Source organism: Montipora capricornis, chromosome 11 (genome assembly GCF_036669925.1).
Source record: "Montipora capricornis isolate CH-2021 chromosome 11, ASM3666992v2, whole genome shotgun sequence".
In the NCBI taxonomy this organism is placed as follows: Eukaryota; Metazoa; Cnidaria; class Anthozoa; order Scleractinia; family Acroporidae; genus Montipora; species Montipora capricornis.
In genome coordinates, this window is record NC_090893.1 from 39,938,164 (window position 1) to 39,955,663 (window position 17,500).

The 17,500-nt window shown below is 39.1% G+C and overlaps 3 protein-coding genes and 1 long non-coding RNA gene across 4 annotated transcripts in view; 1 reads left to right on the plus strand and 3 right to left on the minus strand.

The window, feature by feature from the left end:
• The window catches only part of LOC138024287 (lactadherin-like), a 296,558-nt gene that overhangs the window by 151,095 nt on the left and 127,963 nt on the right, over positions 1-17,500 (minus strand). The gene's annotated exons all lie outside the window — the stretch shown is intronic.
• LOC138024267 (single-stranded DNA-binding protein 3-like) overlaps positions 1-17,500 on the minus strand; it is a 699,715-nt gene that overhangs the window by 140,381 nt on the left and 541,834 nt on the right. The gene's annotated exons all lie outside the window — the stretch shown is intronic.
• The window catches only part of LOC138024753 (uncharacterized), a 79,820-nt gene that overhangs the window by 16,905 nt on the left and 45,415 nt on the right, over positions 1-17,500 (minus strand). Inside the window, exons 3-4 of the mRNA XM_068871949.1 lie at positions 10,110-10,292; positions 5,365-5,672 (exon numbers count right to left, since the gene is read on the minus strand). Coding sequence (XP_068728050.1) covers positions 5,365-5,672; positions 10,110-10,292 — 491 coding nt within the window. The remainder of the gene's footprint in view (positions 1-5,364; positions 5,673-10,109; positions 10,293-17,500) is intronic.
• LOC138024292 (uncharacterized) lies at positions 10,940-13,043 on the plus strand. The gene is made up of 3 exons (XR_011126960.1): positions 10,940-11,235; positions 11,762-11,820; positions 12,818-13,043. It is a non-coding gene; the product is annotated as an uncharacterized lncRNA (long non-coding RNA).

Here is a 17,500-nt window from a genome sequence, read left to right on the forward strand (position 1 = left end):
ATCTTTCATGAGTGAAATAGGTGGAACAATTACAAAGACGATAGCATTGCAATCCTCTCCAAGTAAACGATCAAAAGCGTAGGGGGCTAGTTCAAAGGCCAGACTTTTCCCAGCTCCCGTTGGAGCAGACACAAACATATCTCTGCAAGACAGATATTCTTGAATTGTTTTTCCCTGATAGTAGCGCAATTCGGAATATCCGGTGGCCTTAGTAGCTATGTTGAAAGTCACGCTTCACTGCGTATGACAAATTTTGATTGACAATTCTATCCCCTGAGCTTATCCCCTGGGGTCCACGAGGACTACTCTGATGTTTGGGTCGCTAAAATTGGCGCCAATCAAGTATGAAAAGTCCTTCGTTCTGCGCGTCATCTACATGAGACGAAGGACTTTTCGAAAGTCTAGGCAAAGCGAAGCGAGTTCATCATAAAAATGTCGTCGAAGACTATTTTAATAGGTCTTAGTATTTTTCGGTGCGGTAGTGAAAGGTCGGAGTCCGTGCATGGAACAGTCCTTCTTGGGAGCTTGCTCCTTATAAACGGAATGCATAAATGGCGGCCAAAAATGTATTCTTTTGTTTCTGTGCTAATTAGACTCACTAGCCTCACTCTCAAGAAACATTTATTTTGTATTTTGTCCATGCAAACGAGGCTTAAAAAAGTGAGGCCCCCATTTATGCATTCGGTCAATGACCGTGAATCAGAACGGACTAAGATTTCACTACGTGGTGACATTTCGCTGCAAGTTCGTCATATCCCACTTCCACTTTTTAATGACTTTATGATCCCAACAAACTCCGGACAGATTGTTGAAAACCGGGGGGGGCCCTGGGGGGGAGGGGGAGGGGTGTTCAGGTGGTTTGATCGAGCCCCCTAAGTTGAAACACCTAGCGTCATAAACTTGTAAAAATATAAAATAAATACAAGTACATCTTAAATAAGAAGGCTAATTCGCTGCTGTTCGATGTAGCTAAAACGTTTTCTGATTAAGAAACAAATAAGTACCGGTATTTGAATATTTTGGTTCGCTGCGAATGTGTTTCTTTTTTCACCAGCCCTGTGATCCAGACGATTTCCAGTCGGCCAGTCACAACGAAAAACCCGTCACCTACAATGCTGTAGTTCAGCGTTTTGTGGAAAGATATATACCCCGAAGAATGCTTCTTATGGATCCCGTCTTTGGTGAAACACAAAGTTTCAAAAAGGTTTAACTACAGCATACCTTTCTCATACTTTCATACAGGAAAATTTGATCCGAAGTACATAACGTTTCATGTTTTTTTTCTCAATGCGTGAGCGGGCGGTATTCTGCGAATCCTGCAATCTGATTGGCCCTGGGAGCAGGCGGAACTTTCTTATCTTGCCGGCCAACCCGGGCGGAATCCTAGCCTTGGTTGCGTGAGCTTATGTAATGACCTTAAATTTCCATTTTTTGACACCGATCCGTTTATATCCAAAAGTAAGTGTTTCAAAATTAAACAGATTTTTAGAAGACAGGAGGCCTGAAAATATAATGGCCTGAATTCAAATAAAAATGTTTCTCTTTGAAACGTTCAGTTTGTAAGTCGCGTACTGCATTCGCTATCAAATGCGGTGCGAGTCAAGACTTAAAGAAGAGTGACTTCAAAAAGGAAAAGAGAGAGAAAAGTAAAAAAGTTATTTACCAGCTAAGGGTCGGTCCGTAGAGCGAAAAACTGGATCTCGGCCTTGGAAAAGCTCAGGCAACATTTTCAAGACCTCAGTCACAGTTTTTCGCTACACGGACCTCCCAGCTGGCAAATAACATATATCATTTTGCGCAGCTCTGTTACATTTTAATGCAAAAATATGGAATTTGAACTTTAACAAACGGGAAATAAAAACACGCTGAATTTGCAACAGAATGCCTGAAAACTCCTTTCCGAGTATAAAAAATTCAAAATTTTCCAAAGGTGTCCCCAACATGCCCGCAGAATTCGGAGGCACCTTTAATCAGGCCACATTTCGTGAAAATCTGGATCCGCCCCAGGAAACGTGTATTTATCAGAACGGGTCACCTCGCAGCTCCTACAAGGTCTCACCTGATTGGAGACCACCCTTGAGGTTTAACAAAACAACAAATAACAGAAACAATGGACCCTAGGCCTAAAACAAAAGGGCTGCAACTCTATCCTCTAGGGTCCATTGTTTCTGTTATTTGTTCTTTTGTTAAACCTCAAGGGTGGTCTCCAATCAGGTGAGACCTTGTAGGAGCTGCGAGGCTACCGATCAGAACACGAGACAACAGACCATATTACAGTTGTGTGCTTAGTTACCTGGCCTATGAATGAAAATGAGGCTGGAGTTGACCTTGTTTTGATAGAAACATCACTGTTTTTCTTATGTAAATTCTTAATAATTAGCATGACAAAAACATCATTACCATGAGAAAAGGAGGGAGGTCTGTATCATAACAAGGTCAACACTGTACTAGCTTCACTTTCACTTAAAGGTCTGGGCCCGGTTGTTCAAAAGCCGATTAACACTAATACCCAAATTTAAAAATTAACCAAGGAGTTTATTTCTCTACTCCCAAATGCTGTTTAACGTTGATATTCGGCAAAATTTACATTAGAGGAAGTCAATCTTGAAAAACAAAAATAAGCAAAACAACTTTCATCAAAAAGTTGAAAACATGAAACAAAAGCTTACGCTAATGATGGATTAAGTTAATCGGCTTTCGAACAACCATGCGCAGGTAACTAAGCACAAAACTCAATCTCGACTCCAGAGCTCTTCTCTTGACTGAGGGAGAGAAGATCTCTGGGGAACCCTGAAACAAAGTGTCTTCTCATTGGTTTTCGTGAAGAACAATCAAAAGCGTCTCTAATTGGTGCATTCATGTTAGTACCAGGAGTGAGCAGTCGCCGTAAGATTTAAATAGCCAGTTCTTGGCTATAAGAACCCTACGGCCCATGGTCTCCTACATAGAGTTTCCCAGAGCCTTGGGTCGAACCGAGACTCTGGTGGCGAGAATGGTACACAACTGTAAAGAGGTCTATTCACAACTGCAAGTTGGAACAATTGAGACCGTCATCACTTAAGAATTACGTAGCTAAATGACCAAGATGTGTTTTGCGTCTTCTAATTTATAGGGGACGGGAGCAGGACTAATAAGGGTGGGAGCCGGGAGATAAAGGTACGGGAAGCGGGAGGTTTTGAACCCCCCTCATTGAATACTGCAGCATTCGACAAAAGGTAAACTAAATTCCTGGCTTCATCTTTGAACACGCTGTGCAATTCAAAGACACTTTTACCATCTCACCCCAAGCTCACGGAGAATCGTTGTTGCGTTACATAAATTTTACATGCTCTTTTGTGGCGAATTTAGGCCCGTTTTAAACGCCGCATTTTACATGTGCTGAATCAAATGCAAATGAGCGAAAACAATAGATTTTTTCATTTGCATTAGATTCGCCACATGTAAAATGCGACGTTTAAAACAGGCCTTAGCGATCGTTATTTAGGGCATTAAAATAAGAATACACCAGAATTTCTTACCTTGCCTCCTTGTCTTATTTACGGTATGTTCTTAGCATTTCTGGCCGTTTCAGCGTGATTCTAGGGAGTGTTAGTTCTACCGTTGCTCTCTCATAATTATATATGATTCCTCAAGGTTGGTTACTTGCTGGCGGCGGTCTCGCATATCCGCCGAAGTAAATCAGCCGTAAATTCTTTCCGAACGCTCAGGTCGCCTCCAGACTTAGCCCAATGCACGTTAAAACCCTCCTCTAACTAATACCTTCTCTATCGGACAAAACAGCTGCGGTGCTGGAATTTCGGCTTGCTAATCTAACGCCTCTCCTCCATCGAGGACCGTCGACAAGGCTCTGCCAAACAGTTTCGTGCACGGCCTTTGGAAAACACCTTACCCACCAAGCCCAAGTTCAAATTTGTTACACACCAAGGTGGGCGACGATGTCAGTGACAGATACACTGTAAACAAACTGAATGTTTGTGTTTTGTTTGCGAAACATCTTTCATGCGTCAGCATTTCCCTGAGCTTTGTCCGTTTGTGCATGACAGCTGAGTACTTTCCAGAGAAGAGTCTCACGTTGTACCTGTCATTGAGACTGAAGGTGATGTTACACGAGCCGATTTTTAACGCAACATTGTTGCGTTAAAAGTTGCCTCGTGTAACAGGGTGCAAAGGGCGATTTTTAATGCAACATTTTGTTGCAGCAACATGTTGCAGGGTTTTGAAAGCGATTCAAAAACCTGCAACATTGTTGCCCGAATTTTGTTGGTGTTGGTGCGTGTAACACCCATGCCGCTGACTTTTAATGCAACATCGTCAAGAGCTAACTCTCTTATTAACTGATGATATACCCCTCTTTCCTCCCTCCGTCTAATCCAAATTATTGTCGAAATAATTCGTTCCCGATTTCTTCCTTTCCCTTATTCCAATTCGTCCACTAACAACAGAACCTGAATGATTTTCAGCCGCCGTCTTCTTAACTCATTGTCCGTCATATTTCTCTAGCAGGAGCCTGGCTTCAAGTGTTGCGAGCAATGTTGCGTTGAAATCGTCTCGTGTAACATACCGTTGCTGCAACAAAGTTGCGTTAAAAGCTGTCTCGTGTAACATGGATTAAAAATCGGCCTTAAAAATCGGCTCGTGTAAGATCAGCTTAAAGCCTCGTCGCCCATCCTGTGTGTAACAAATATGAACCTTGGGCGCGGTCGGTAAGGTGTTTTGCAACGGTTTCGTGCACGGTACATCCGAATTAAGCACGTTGATAAGGGCAAAATTAGCCCATTTCGGCGATTTTTAATTCCTTTCCATGAAAGTTTGTCTGATATGACGATTGAAATATGTAGCAGTACTATTATCCTTGGTCTCGGTGGAATTTGGAAGAATTTATAGCAGCTTTTGTTTCCAACTGCTTCATCGGAGTTTCCAACCTTGAAGATAAATATATAGAGAGAAAACAGCGAACCTAGAACCCACTGGAATAGCGCTGAAATGGCCAAAGTACGCCACAAAAGCATTGATAAGGTATCGGAAAGACAAGGTAAGTCATCTTTGTGGGATTCATGTTCTTTATTTTCGACTCCTAAACACGTTTTCAAATTCCCATACAAACGCTTATAATTTTAACTGATCGTGATGATCAAATTACGGCAGCACTAAAATCCAGAATCAAAAATCCGGTTTCTGGTTTTCCCTTTCCTGTTTTCAGATTCCCGATTCTGGATTCCGGCTTTTAGTGCTGCCCCTCAAATTACACCGTTAGCTTGGCGTACCTGTGGTTTTTCGCGTCAAATCTGACATGGAATTTCCTCATCAGGTGGTGCCGGAATTTTCCCATAGAATATGTTGAAAGAAGTCTGGTTAATTACAAACCTTTTCTGTCCCATTCTCTTTGTAGGTCGTCCAGTTCATGTTGTCCAACGATGTATATATCTTGTATTTTGTTGTCCATTGATCATCAGTTGGGTTTCCTTGAGTTGCTGTGGCGCAAATGTAGAACTCATAACCAAGGTTGATTTGTAAGAAGTCGCTAACATTTTTTTGGGTGCTTGGTAACCACGCACCATTTCCGTACAGTCGACAATGTTCAGGTCCATAGCCAAGTCTGGATGAGGAAGCTGAGGCGATGTCATCTGGAAAACTTCCAATAATGAACCAGCTAATTGCTTGAATCTGACAGCCTAAACAAAAAAAAGAGATTATATTAGCAGGACGAGTGGATTTGACAGCTGTGTAGTTTATGACATCAAAAGTCCAATAACTAATGTGGTTACTTCCAGATAAAAGTTCTTGGCCGTGTTGTTCTGTCGCTGTGCAATTACCTCATCTGACTATACATGGGAAAGACTTAGAGCCAAGTACCAGCTAAATTATTTATCCAGAATTAGCATAATTGTCGTCTTGGCTATAATGAACCGGAAGACCTGCAGTGGAAAAGGTTGGCTTTTCATTCGGTGACAACAGACTTGAAATGTAGAGGCCTCATTAGGGGTTTTAGGAGTAAGGGATAACTGACAAAGCAATTGTAGGGATAAGGGATAACCAAGATAGTTTTGATAAGTAATTTTAGGGATAACAGCCTCAGTAATTTTAGAGATAAGGGACGACTAAAACTCCCCTAACAAGGCCTCAATGTAAGCAAATCCAGTAGAAATAATAAAAAGAAAATTGTCCGACTCTAAATGTTGAAGATACTCACTAGCACAACTTTGAAATTTATAGACACCTGATATTTAACAATTAGTCACAGGAGAAAAGGTGAATAATTGTTTTAGTATACACCACACAAGCTGAAAAAAAGGCGAACCAAAAAACTACTTTATTTGTGTAAAATGTGGTGGGAAATTTCAGATCTCGGACGCCGGCTACTCGGAGAGGAATAGTAATTGGATAATTAACTCTGACTTAGCCAATCAGCGCACGCAGAGAGAACTATTCACTTGTGTGGTAATAATTACGGAAGCTGATAAGGGACAATCGCAAAATATTCGTCAAATCCAAAGAAAAATTGGAAATAAGAATTGTTTTTGCAAATCAGTGTTGAAGAGTTTTTCACATCTGAAATACTTTTACAAATCCTATTAAAGTTATTGGATCCACAAATAACTTTTCTAAAAATTCGAAAACAGTTTTCAATCCACGAATCGCTGTGAAATACACAAAAATATTTTGAAGCTGCAAATAATTTTTGTCACGTAATAACTGGGCCAGCAGTCAGCCAGCGTCACACGCCTCTCCTCCCTCATGGTGGAGTTTTGCCTGAAAGGAGTTTACAGTAGAAAGCACGATGGTTCCGTCTGCCATAAATGTGGAATTTAGAGAATTTGGGAACAACGAGGTATTCTGCCGAGGGTGTGGAACACTAAAGAGACGTGAGTAGGAAAGTGTGTTGTGCGATTCGACCACTGATGTCCTTGTTTGACGTCCCAAATTAGATTCACGCCCAATTTTGACATCCATGATTCGACAGATGAGAGATCCAATTAATATTATTAAAATTAAAATTACTTTGAAAGAGATTTCGTTATGAGAACATTTCTCACTTCTGCTAGAAGACCATGGGATTTCTATGAACGTGAGCACTTTGAAGAGAAGTCTACGTTAGTATATATATACATTTGCCGTGAAATTGACATCTTAAAGGGGCTAGGTCACGCAATTTTAGGCAATTTCAGCACTGATCGAATGGTCATAGAATTGACTAAAATATCAAAATAACTGTTCAAAACTATAGAAGAACTCTAACAAAACACAGGGAAGCCAAGAAGGGACATGGATGGACAAAACTGGAGAGGATTGAAATGGATTGAATTTGGGTAAATTTGAAAAACGTCGGCCCACCTTTTTTCAAATTTATATCAGTCTATATCAAAATGTCATTTACAAAGCTGGAAAATCATTCTCAGTTGTTATGTGGCCGTGATTTTGCAAATGAAAGAATCTTGCTCTGCCAATTTGACGTTTAGAGCTCATAATTAACAAAATTAAACAAAATGACGTAAAATAGCGTGACCTAGCCCCTTTAAATTCCCACAACTTGCTCCCGCCTGAGCTCGTAGCTCAGTCGGTAGAGCAGCGGTGATGTAACCGGAAGGTGGTGGGTTCAATTCCCACCCTGGTCAGAGTTTTTCTCTGTCCTTCTGTGGGCTTAATTCCGTTACTAGGGCCAACGTTCACATAGCTAACATGGGTAGAAAACTAGCACTTCACATTACCCTCCAATGGTTAATTCTGTTAGTATATATGGGTTGCGAAGAAGAAACCCCCTAGTTAATTCGGATGACTCTATTCGGGAAATAATCAAACGTCAAATTGAGGTCCCTTCATCACTTCTTGGATATCATGAGTAAGTTAGGAACAAGCTTTACTGTTCCTCGAGACATGGTCATGCAAATTCTACAAAAGTTGGACTGAGTTACGGCTTCCGTAAATAATAATTTCGGTTTTTGAAGGCATTAGGCTAAACATACATGTCTGTTTCTTCAATATAAAAACATGATCTTCTTCTGAAGAAAACGACTTTACACTCTTACGCTAGAGGACCTTTCTCAACAGCAGAGTAATGAATCCGTTTTCAAGTTCACATACCAGTGAGGGCATACAGGATTGCGACTCCCACCCAGTTTTGAATGAGTTATTGGTCTTAATGAGGATTGTTAAGGAGGCTCCAAAGGGTTTTCCACAGGCACGAGTGAGTTTCCGAAAGGAAAAGGATTACAACAAAGATCTCTTAGATGACAAACACCTTGATATCTGTCTACTACCTTTTTCAGGCAAATTCTAAAGGTTGTCCACAAGTCCCCGACTGTTGCCATGATCGCAGCGGTACGACACTGCCAAAAGTCCTTTTAATTAAAATCAGTTTCGAAAAATAGACCAAAATTCCTTAAAAAATATTTTGAAAATTTCATTAAACTTTTACCTAGAATTAATCTAGCAGAACTTGCATTATTTGTGAAAACATCGTTGGAAGATCGTTGAAAAAAAATTGTAAAAGAATTTGCGAAGAAACGACATTTCGACATATTGCTTAACACCTCTAAAAAAATTTTTTTCCCAGTTTATGCGATTTTAGGTCGCATTTTTATTTCTGTTCACACTTTTGGATTCATGAGCTGACGCGACCAGTTTAAGTGTATGGCTTAAACGTGAGTGTTCTGAGATAAAAACCCTTTGCAGCCTCCTTAATTTACTCTTCGTGCTCCGAGATCCTAAAGAACTACCACAAACCACCATAATTTACCACAAATGACGGTAATTTAGGCCTACAATTTACAGGTCGCATTTCAGTCGAATATGATGCAGATGAAGTTCATGATGCAAGCAATTAAATTCAATTAAAGCGATTGTCTAATTGTCTCTTTATTATAGGCTGTCGTCTAAAAATAGTTGGTAAAAGTTAAGAATCCGATCCCATCAACACGTCGGCCGACGCGTTGGCCGCTGTTTAATCTTATAACGTATAAGATGCGTCGGTGGTGCGTCAGTGGCGTGTCGGTGACTCATTTGGGCCTTATTGAACTGTTGAAAACCTAAACGTACCTTTTTCAAACTGAACGGAAATGTATTCGACGGAAAACTTTCACTACGATATGAAAATAAGAAATTTACTTTTGACCGCCATCTTGTATTTCGTGATATTAGAACCCAGTTCCCATTACGACAAGTGTTATTAGAACCCAATTTTCACTCTGGCAAACGCGTGGCATCTTCCAACGCCATCGGCAACAGCCTCTTCGCGATGCGGTGTCGTTTCACAAACGGCAACAGATCGCCCAGCTGCCTTTGGCACTCCTGCTCGATCATTTTAACTGAAAGTTTCGGGTTTCCCAGCCTCTCCAGGGTGCTTTGGTACGTCATTTTGTTTACAATTCGCAGCTCCGCTATGCCGAGGAAGGCTCTAACTTCGAAAGAGACCGAGCATTTGAGCAGTCGCTGAAAGTCATCGCTGAACAGTTTCCACTGCAGTAAAATTGCAATTACAAACGGCTCCTTTAGGAGCCACCACATATTAAAAAGTCAATGATCAATAAAGAGTTTAAACTTCCCAATCCTTTATAATGAACTTGCAAATCAACTCCCCGCTTTGGTAACCGACCCTTGCCAAAACATCGAGAAGACCTAGGTACTAGTGTTTCATTTTAAAAATGGCAGCTATTTGCTTCCTTATCAAGTTGTTCTTGCTTCCAACTGAAAGAAATAACAAAATTCTAAAGAGTAGTGTCTGTAGTGTGCATGTCGACCAAAGTGTCAGTAGTGTGTCGACCAACGCGTCGGTAGTGTGTCGGCCGTTGTGTCGGTAGTGTGTTGGTGGTGTGTCGACCGACGCGTTGGCCGACGTGCTGGCCGACGTGTTGATGGGATCGGATTCTTAACTTCTACCAAAAAGTTGATTTCCTGAATTAGTCTGAATTACATTCATTGTGTCAGCTAGGATTACCAGTCAGTATATTTTAATGAAGTTGAACTCTTGTGAGCATTAAGAGAAAAGTAATTTTGCATGCGAAAGATGTAACAGTTGCATAACTTGCCAAATTACATTATAATCAAGAAAGGCTGGAGGGCAGAAATGAGTAAATCAGTGAAAATACAAGCTTATTATATTGTAAATATTATACCTGTTTGAGCCGAGTAAACTTCCACTTCATACAGATTGGGTACATATCCAGGAGGCGGAGTCAAGGTTACATGTCTTCCCAACACGCTGGGCCAGCAGAGGGTGCGATATCTGCGTTTTCCAACGTAGATACGATCTTCAACAGGCACTCGACATACCTGACCTTTTGCAGATGAACTTGAGGCTAAAAAAGGGGGGGAATACAAATCAACATAACCGCACACCAGATCTATGAGTCACTCCATGAAAGGATGGCGCAAAAAGTTTGAGTAATTCATTTTAGCGGATTCATGAGATTCTCGTTAGAGTTCATTCTTGGTTATGTTTAAAATGTTTTAAAGGTTTTTACATTTTTTGGTTCAAGCGTTTTAGATTGTGGCAATAAGAGCAAGTAAAACTACAATAGTTTTAAACCTCTACTAACTATGTTTTAAACTAGTTTCAAAACAATTATAAATTCCAGACAACATTTGTGTTTAACGTTTATTCACTCATTCGGTGGACATTATGGAGTGATTTACAATCTTTAAACTTTTGGCTTTCAAACCGAAAGTTAACAAGAGAATGATAATATTATTTCCCTACTGACGAAGTGGGGAAATAGTGCTTTTGTGGCTTGACATCTTTCTCTAAAACAATACTTGATTAAACAATAATGATTGAATTGGATTTTTGTGATATGCGTGAAGAAACAAGCTCCTGAAGCGGAACCCACTTTCCTTGACTTTATTCCGCATGTCACAAAAAATCTCTTTCAAAAAGTGGTTAAGACGAGTTTTGTTTTAACTTCGAGCATTGCGCGGCCAAAAATACCATAATAATCTTTTGCCGCCAGTCAATTTTAGTTGGAATCACGTGTGTTTCGCGCCAGGGAATATTTTGATGGCCGCAATAATCATTTCGACTCACAAAAAGTCCTGTTCCCTGGCTCATTTCTAACCTTTGTCGGAAGGATATGAAGCATTTTGTGGTAGAAAAACCCCTAGGATGCAAATGGGAGATTTGCTTCAGTAGACTTGCCATGAGATGCGAACAATGCTGGCCGTTTGTCACAGAAGTTATGGCTGATTCTGACGGTTTGAGACGGTTTACTGTCGATACTATCTTGCCAAATCAATTCATTAAAGGTATGTAATTGTTTTACTTCTATAACCTAAGTTATTTCAATAACAATTGATACTTTAAAACTCTGAAATCTCTTTGAAAGGCTGTGTTAAAGCACAATTAGCGTAAGGGTCGAGCGTTAAGCCGGTCGAGCTCAACTTGCGTTCTCCAATTCATTGAGCGAGATTTTCCCTTGAGAAGAAAAGGCTCAAACGAGATTATTTGTGAACGTTATGAAACTGCCAACATTTCAAAATGAAGGTTTTGACTTCATCTGTTCTGTTGAAACCGTAATTTTGTTAGTTGTTTCAGCGTAAACGGAATATACATCCTTGAGTTTTTATGCGTTTGGGAATTGAAAATAAGATACACCGTTTTGCGAAACCCATATTACTTACCTCGTTCTTGTCAGGCTACGCTGAAAAAATCTTGTTGTACCAAGGATTGCACGTCTTAATTGAAAATTTCTAGATGTTCTACACTTGATTTGAGCATTATTTGCTTTAAATGTATTTGAACCGGTTGTCTGATCTCGCCTCAAACTTGCAGGGTAGTGCATTTCTCAACTTTAAACATCGCCCTTTCAGCAAGAGATCTGCTTCCATTTGGTAAGTACTGGATTACTGATCATACTGTTATTTTGAACATCACCTCTGTTGCTTTCACTTTGCATAGTAAAATGCTTTTGAAATCATGAACTTTTCCAATCATCCGCGATTCCTTTGTGGCAGATATAATTGGTTAACGAATTCTTTATGGCAGCACTGTTTATCCGCTTTGTTGTAAGTTCATTGTATAGTGTACCAGACATATGTCACTACAATACAGAACGTTAAAGTGCAAGCTTTTCAGTGCTACCTAAATAAATGTGGTTTTGTTTTGAACCAGTTGCGTAATTTTAGTTTGAAAATACAACACCTCAATTTGTTTACATAATTGACATTCGAAACCACTTGCGTTCGAGCTTCCTTCACGTGCGAGCGTTCTTCAGCCTGACGGTTGTACTTTTCATATTTGGACACCAACATTCTTTGCCTTGTACATTATTTTTGGAAAGTTCACATCATTTCCAAGAATTTTTATTGCTCAAAAAAGTGAAGGTGATGCCAAAAAACTTAAGTTAGAATGCTGGCGTGTGGAAAGAGCAAAGCTGTTGAAATGTCCTGTTAGATGGTGTTGGAAGATGTACCACTGTAGCAAAAATATGTTCGTTCTGAATTTTCTTGTACCGGAAACAGTCATATATTATTTGTTAACGTCTTTGCTTTGCTCATTAATCCTTGGGTTATGTCTGGTTTACATTGGCTCCTCAGCATTTCACCTAAACGAGTTAGCAGCTTATCTACCACGATGAAATACTCCGCGCCAAGTTTTGTGCAAATATTAGAGTCCTGCCTTCTCTGCCATTATTTTGAAATTTTCTGCAGACAAACCCTTAAAAATTGTACTAAAGCTTATAGGTCTAATCTCCCAATGTTTACATTCCTGTTTACAATGTATATCTGTCATAAAAGGCAGACTTGTTTTGCTTAATTGAACCACAAAACAGGTTGATTTCCTCCTCCTAATAATTCACTTATCCATGATTTTTGTTTTCCATCACAGGGGCCACTTTTATAAGATGAATACTCTTCACTGTCTAGATGATGGATAAATTCTAAGACAAAAGCAATGGTTTCTGGTGGAAGTTTATGACTATATTGGCGTCTTATTTTCGGAAGTGCTGCTCCTGGACCATACATCTTACTATAAAGTCTAGCTTTTGTTAATTCGTAGTCTGTGCATGATACTTCTTCTCCTCGACTGTTAGTAAACCTGAACATTTGCTTAATTTCCTTATTTGTGTATTGCTGTGCCACACAGTTCAACAGTTCAACCCATTTGGGACTTCCAGGTCTCTCTCTGGAGTAGCTGAGAGCTAAGCCCTCCATGATGTTAGCATTTGCATTCACTTTTTCCTGAATGGAATTTGAAAGAAGTGAAGACAATGGCTTGCTCCTTTTACTTTTTACTTCTAGTAAGAAATGTTTACAATCATGTTTCCAAAACATTGCTAAAGCCAGTATGCGTGCAAAGTACTGATAGAGGTGAAAAATATTGTGATCTTATTTTTTTATTATCAAAGGTAAAGGAAGAATGTCCTGACGTTGAATTAGTCAGTAATAATTACTGACTCTGATCTGATTATTAGAATGCAAAAAGAGTACTCTTTATAGCCTGGATTAGTTTTCTATTTTAGGGAATAATGCATGCAGTACAAACTCACATATAAGAACCTAGTACAGGCTGAAATTTGGCATTTTAAAAATACCCAAAAATATAAGAACCTGCAGAGCCTGGCAAAGAAAAAGAGGTACTTTTACAAAAAAATCACCCTCGAGAAAACTCCTGTTATAGACCTAATCGGCCAACTCAATGTTGTACCCAATTCAAACCCTTTGGGAAAAAAACGTTTTGTTTCAGGTAATTCCATATCATTTAAATATGAATGGTACATTATAATGCAAATACAATACACAAAGAATCTTAATCTCGGGAGATTTGAATTGGGTACAACATTGAGTTAGCCGATTAGGTCTATTGTGTATATGTTTTCTTTGATTGGCATTTTATTGGATTTTCTCTAGAAATATGTTTTCCATAAAGCTACAGTGCAATACTGTCTACATATCTTATGAATAAAATATAGAAATTTATTGTTCCTCTGAGAAATAAGAACCTATTAAGAAACTACATGTAATCAGCCTGAATTATGAAAAAATAGCCTAAAATATTAGAACCTGCTCAGCCTGACCTCGAAAATTCTAGGTTCTTATGTGTGGGTCTTTACTGTATTTTGCAGGGTTACCAGTAGTAACTTTTACCCTGTTATACAAGCATGACAATATGCCATGTTTTCAGTTTCACGGGCTTGGGAGATCCTTGAATTGTGTTCATCTTTTCATTACCAATCCAAATAAACTGAAAAACCAACTAGTAAGGTAGAATATGTATGGTAGAATATTTTACCATGTGAGTTAAAAGAAGGAAAGTTTACCCCATCAAATTGGCCTTCAAGAATTTCCTGGCAGATCTGTTCATTTGAGGGACCCATGTTTTCAACTTCTGTTTTAAGTTCAGCCACTTTTTACCTTGCGCAGTTTTAAAGTTTGTTTCAAATCCTCCGCTGAGGCGCTTTGACGTCAGTTCATATGACACTGGGGCACAACCAACTTGATTTTGAATAGAATTGTTTGCAGACAGGGGCTGTGGAACACTTTTGTTTACACTGGGTGACAGCCTGTGCAACCTTACATAACATGCACCACAGCACCTTAAACTGCTTATGAGGGCCACACAGCCAAACTTTTTTTCCAAAAAAGTTTTCTTAGCTTCAGGGAACAAATCATCTACTGACTTTGGGAGATATGTCCAGGTTTGACTCTAATTAGATGCACGCAGATTTCAATAAGCGTCACGAAGTGTCCCCTTGCTCTTCTCGCCAACTTCAACATCACTTGTGTCTCAGAATACAGACAATTTATGTCTCAAAGTGTCTCCCAAATGCTACTCTTTAAGTGAAGATTAGCTGCTGCATTTACCCAAAGCTAAAAATAATGCTGACCTTTACCCTTACCTTATTGTTGAAAATAGGTAGCAAATGCTTAGACTTAAATTGGGCATGTATCTAATTAGGGTCAAACCTGGACATAAGTGGACTTTGGTAGTGACTTTAAATGTTTTAGCTTGTACAGGGGAGTTGTGCATTTGGACGCTGAACATCAGAGGCGGATAGTGGCATTCCTACAGGCTTGACATTTTTCCTTTAACATCATTTATGGGACGAGATTCTTCCTTGTAGGTTTCTTACATATACTATAAGTAAGTACTGATGAAGACATTGTTTACAATATCTGAGGCTCAGCTGGGACTAATTTCTTTCTTTTTTTTTTTTTTTTTCAATTATTCAAAAAGATCAAACCTTCAATAACTCTTTTTTTTTTTAACTTTGATATAAGCTAGACTTAACTCTAGTGAATTGGAAAATGAAACATTTGTGGCAAATTTTATGATAAATTCAACTCAACAATCGAAATTGAAAGTTGACAATTGAAGCTAAGCTGAACACAATCTTGATGTGTAATTTTAAAGGGGGAACTGAAAAGGAAACACTTAAACACTGGGGGTCTCACGAATCTTTTTACGGAAGAAGTGTGCGGGAGATAAGCTGAAAATCAACTCTAAAGGAACCTATCCACGAATACTCAATACCTTTCAAAAATAAAAAAAAAAGGACAAAATTACCTTTTGCAAGGTCTAGCGATAGAGTACACCGAGCTGTAACGACAACAGCAGTCCGAAAACGATCTGTAGGAAACCTCACTGAACCGTAACGCAAGTGACAGAAGCTGCTTCCACATCAACTTGACTACCTCTAACTCGAATATCAGATCACCGGTCACAGACAAGGCAATGACAAAAGAACTGTTCACACTATTTTAATAGAAGTATAATAAGAATTCATCCTAGGTTTGCAGTCTCAAGATAGTCCAAAAGCAAGTCTTGACACTAATTCTAGACTGGATCTCTTATTAGCAGAGTCGGAGAACTCGAAATCTTACGGCAGAAAGATCTTTTCGAACAATTTGCGTACTGGTTATAACCTTGCAAGAAGGTTAAACTAAATACGATAAATTCACCGCTTCAAAACCTTTTTCAAAGCTTTACAGATCTTTCCGAAGTGACTGAATGAAATACCTGTGTAAAATGGTTGGCTAATCACTTGCACTCAATACAACTTCTATGTGCTCTTCCACCGCAACACAATATGGCCGACGGTACAAGTCCTGAAGATGCGCGCAAGCTCTTATGGGATTTTTGGCCGCTGGCGCGCTTTATTGCTCGATGTTCAAAAAAATTTCGTCTTAATATTTCTCTTCGCTCTATAAAGAGCCTTAAAAGCATTAATAAATAGAGGATGATATTACATGACCGCCGGGAATACGAACTTGTCTTTATCTTAGGGTGCTTTCCCTTTGTCAGAACTACCCGGCCAGACACATCAGTTTGCAAAGAAAATGCAACAATTAGAAGGAACACTTGCATGATAACCCCTCGCATTCTTCTGGAGGAGTATCTGTCATCCTCAAAGTGTGTTAATTTAAAGGCGTTGTAGAGTTAGTCCTTCCAAATGCCTCGTCGTCTGGCCGGTCAGTTCTGTCAAATGGAAAGCGTCTTAAGAGTGCTGATCGTACATCTCACGAGTCAGTGCAGCAAACGAATGAGAGATATACCAGCGCAAGAAGAAAAAAATCGTATCCCCGCGCGGTCATATACCACGTTCTGTTTACTATACAGATAATAACAATCCAAATCAGAGACATATCAGTTTTTGTTCATTTTAAAAGCATCGGAAAGTGATCACCTTTACTGAAGAAAGCCGAAGGTATTTTCACTGTCTTCGTATCTTACAGTAATGACATCAACAGCCACATGAATTCACGCATGAATAGGATGCACTTATATTATGGTATAAAGATATATTATTATATCTGTAACTACGACGACATCAATATCCTCACATGTGAATGATAAGTGTCTTACGAAATTCATTAATAATTCATGTGCGGAAAACAAAAAAAATGTTTGATTAATCAATATCTGTATATCTGATACAGAATTCTCTTATTTACATAAACGTTTCTTTCGATTTTCCCTGTAAAATGTCTTGAATCATCAAAAATACCTAGTGTACATTAACACTTTAATGCTGACGTTTAATAAGTCATAAACATATGTTACATATTCATCTTGCACGACGAGGATATCAAATTTCATGAACAAGAAACTGAATCCCAGTATATATCATCGACATCTATACATGATAAATAAATTGTTGTCATCATCATCATCATCATTTTATTTCAATGCTTAAATTCAACAAATTGAAGAAATACACAGCCCGCATATAGCAAAGATAATCGAGGCGGGCTATGTAACTTACAATCAAGTTAATAGTAAAACAGGTAAAGAAATAAAGAAACAAAATAAAAATAAAATAAATAGGTAGACAGGGTGTTTCAAAAGTTCGTTCCGATATTTTGTTGGCTTTTATCTCAGTAATTACTATAACTACCTCTTGGAAAATTAAGTATGTTATTCCTTATCGATTTTACATCGAATATCTTAAATATTAGTAACCAGTATAGCCTCCTTTATTTTTTATGATATTTTCTAAGCGGCGGGGCAGAATAACGCGTGAGCTCCTGAAGCGTGTCGAGAGTTGGCATTTTTTCGCCTGAAGCGTAG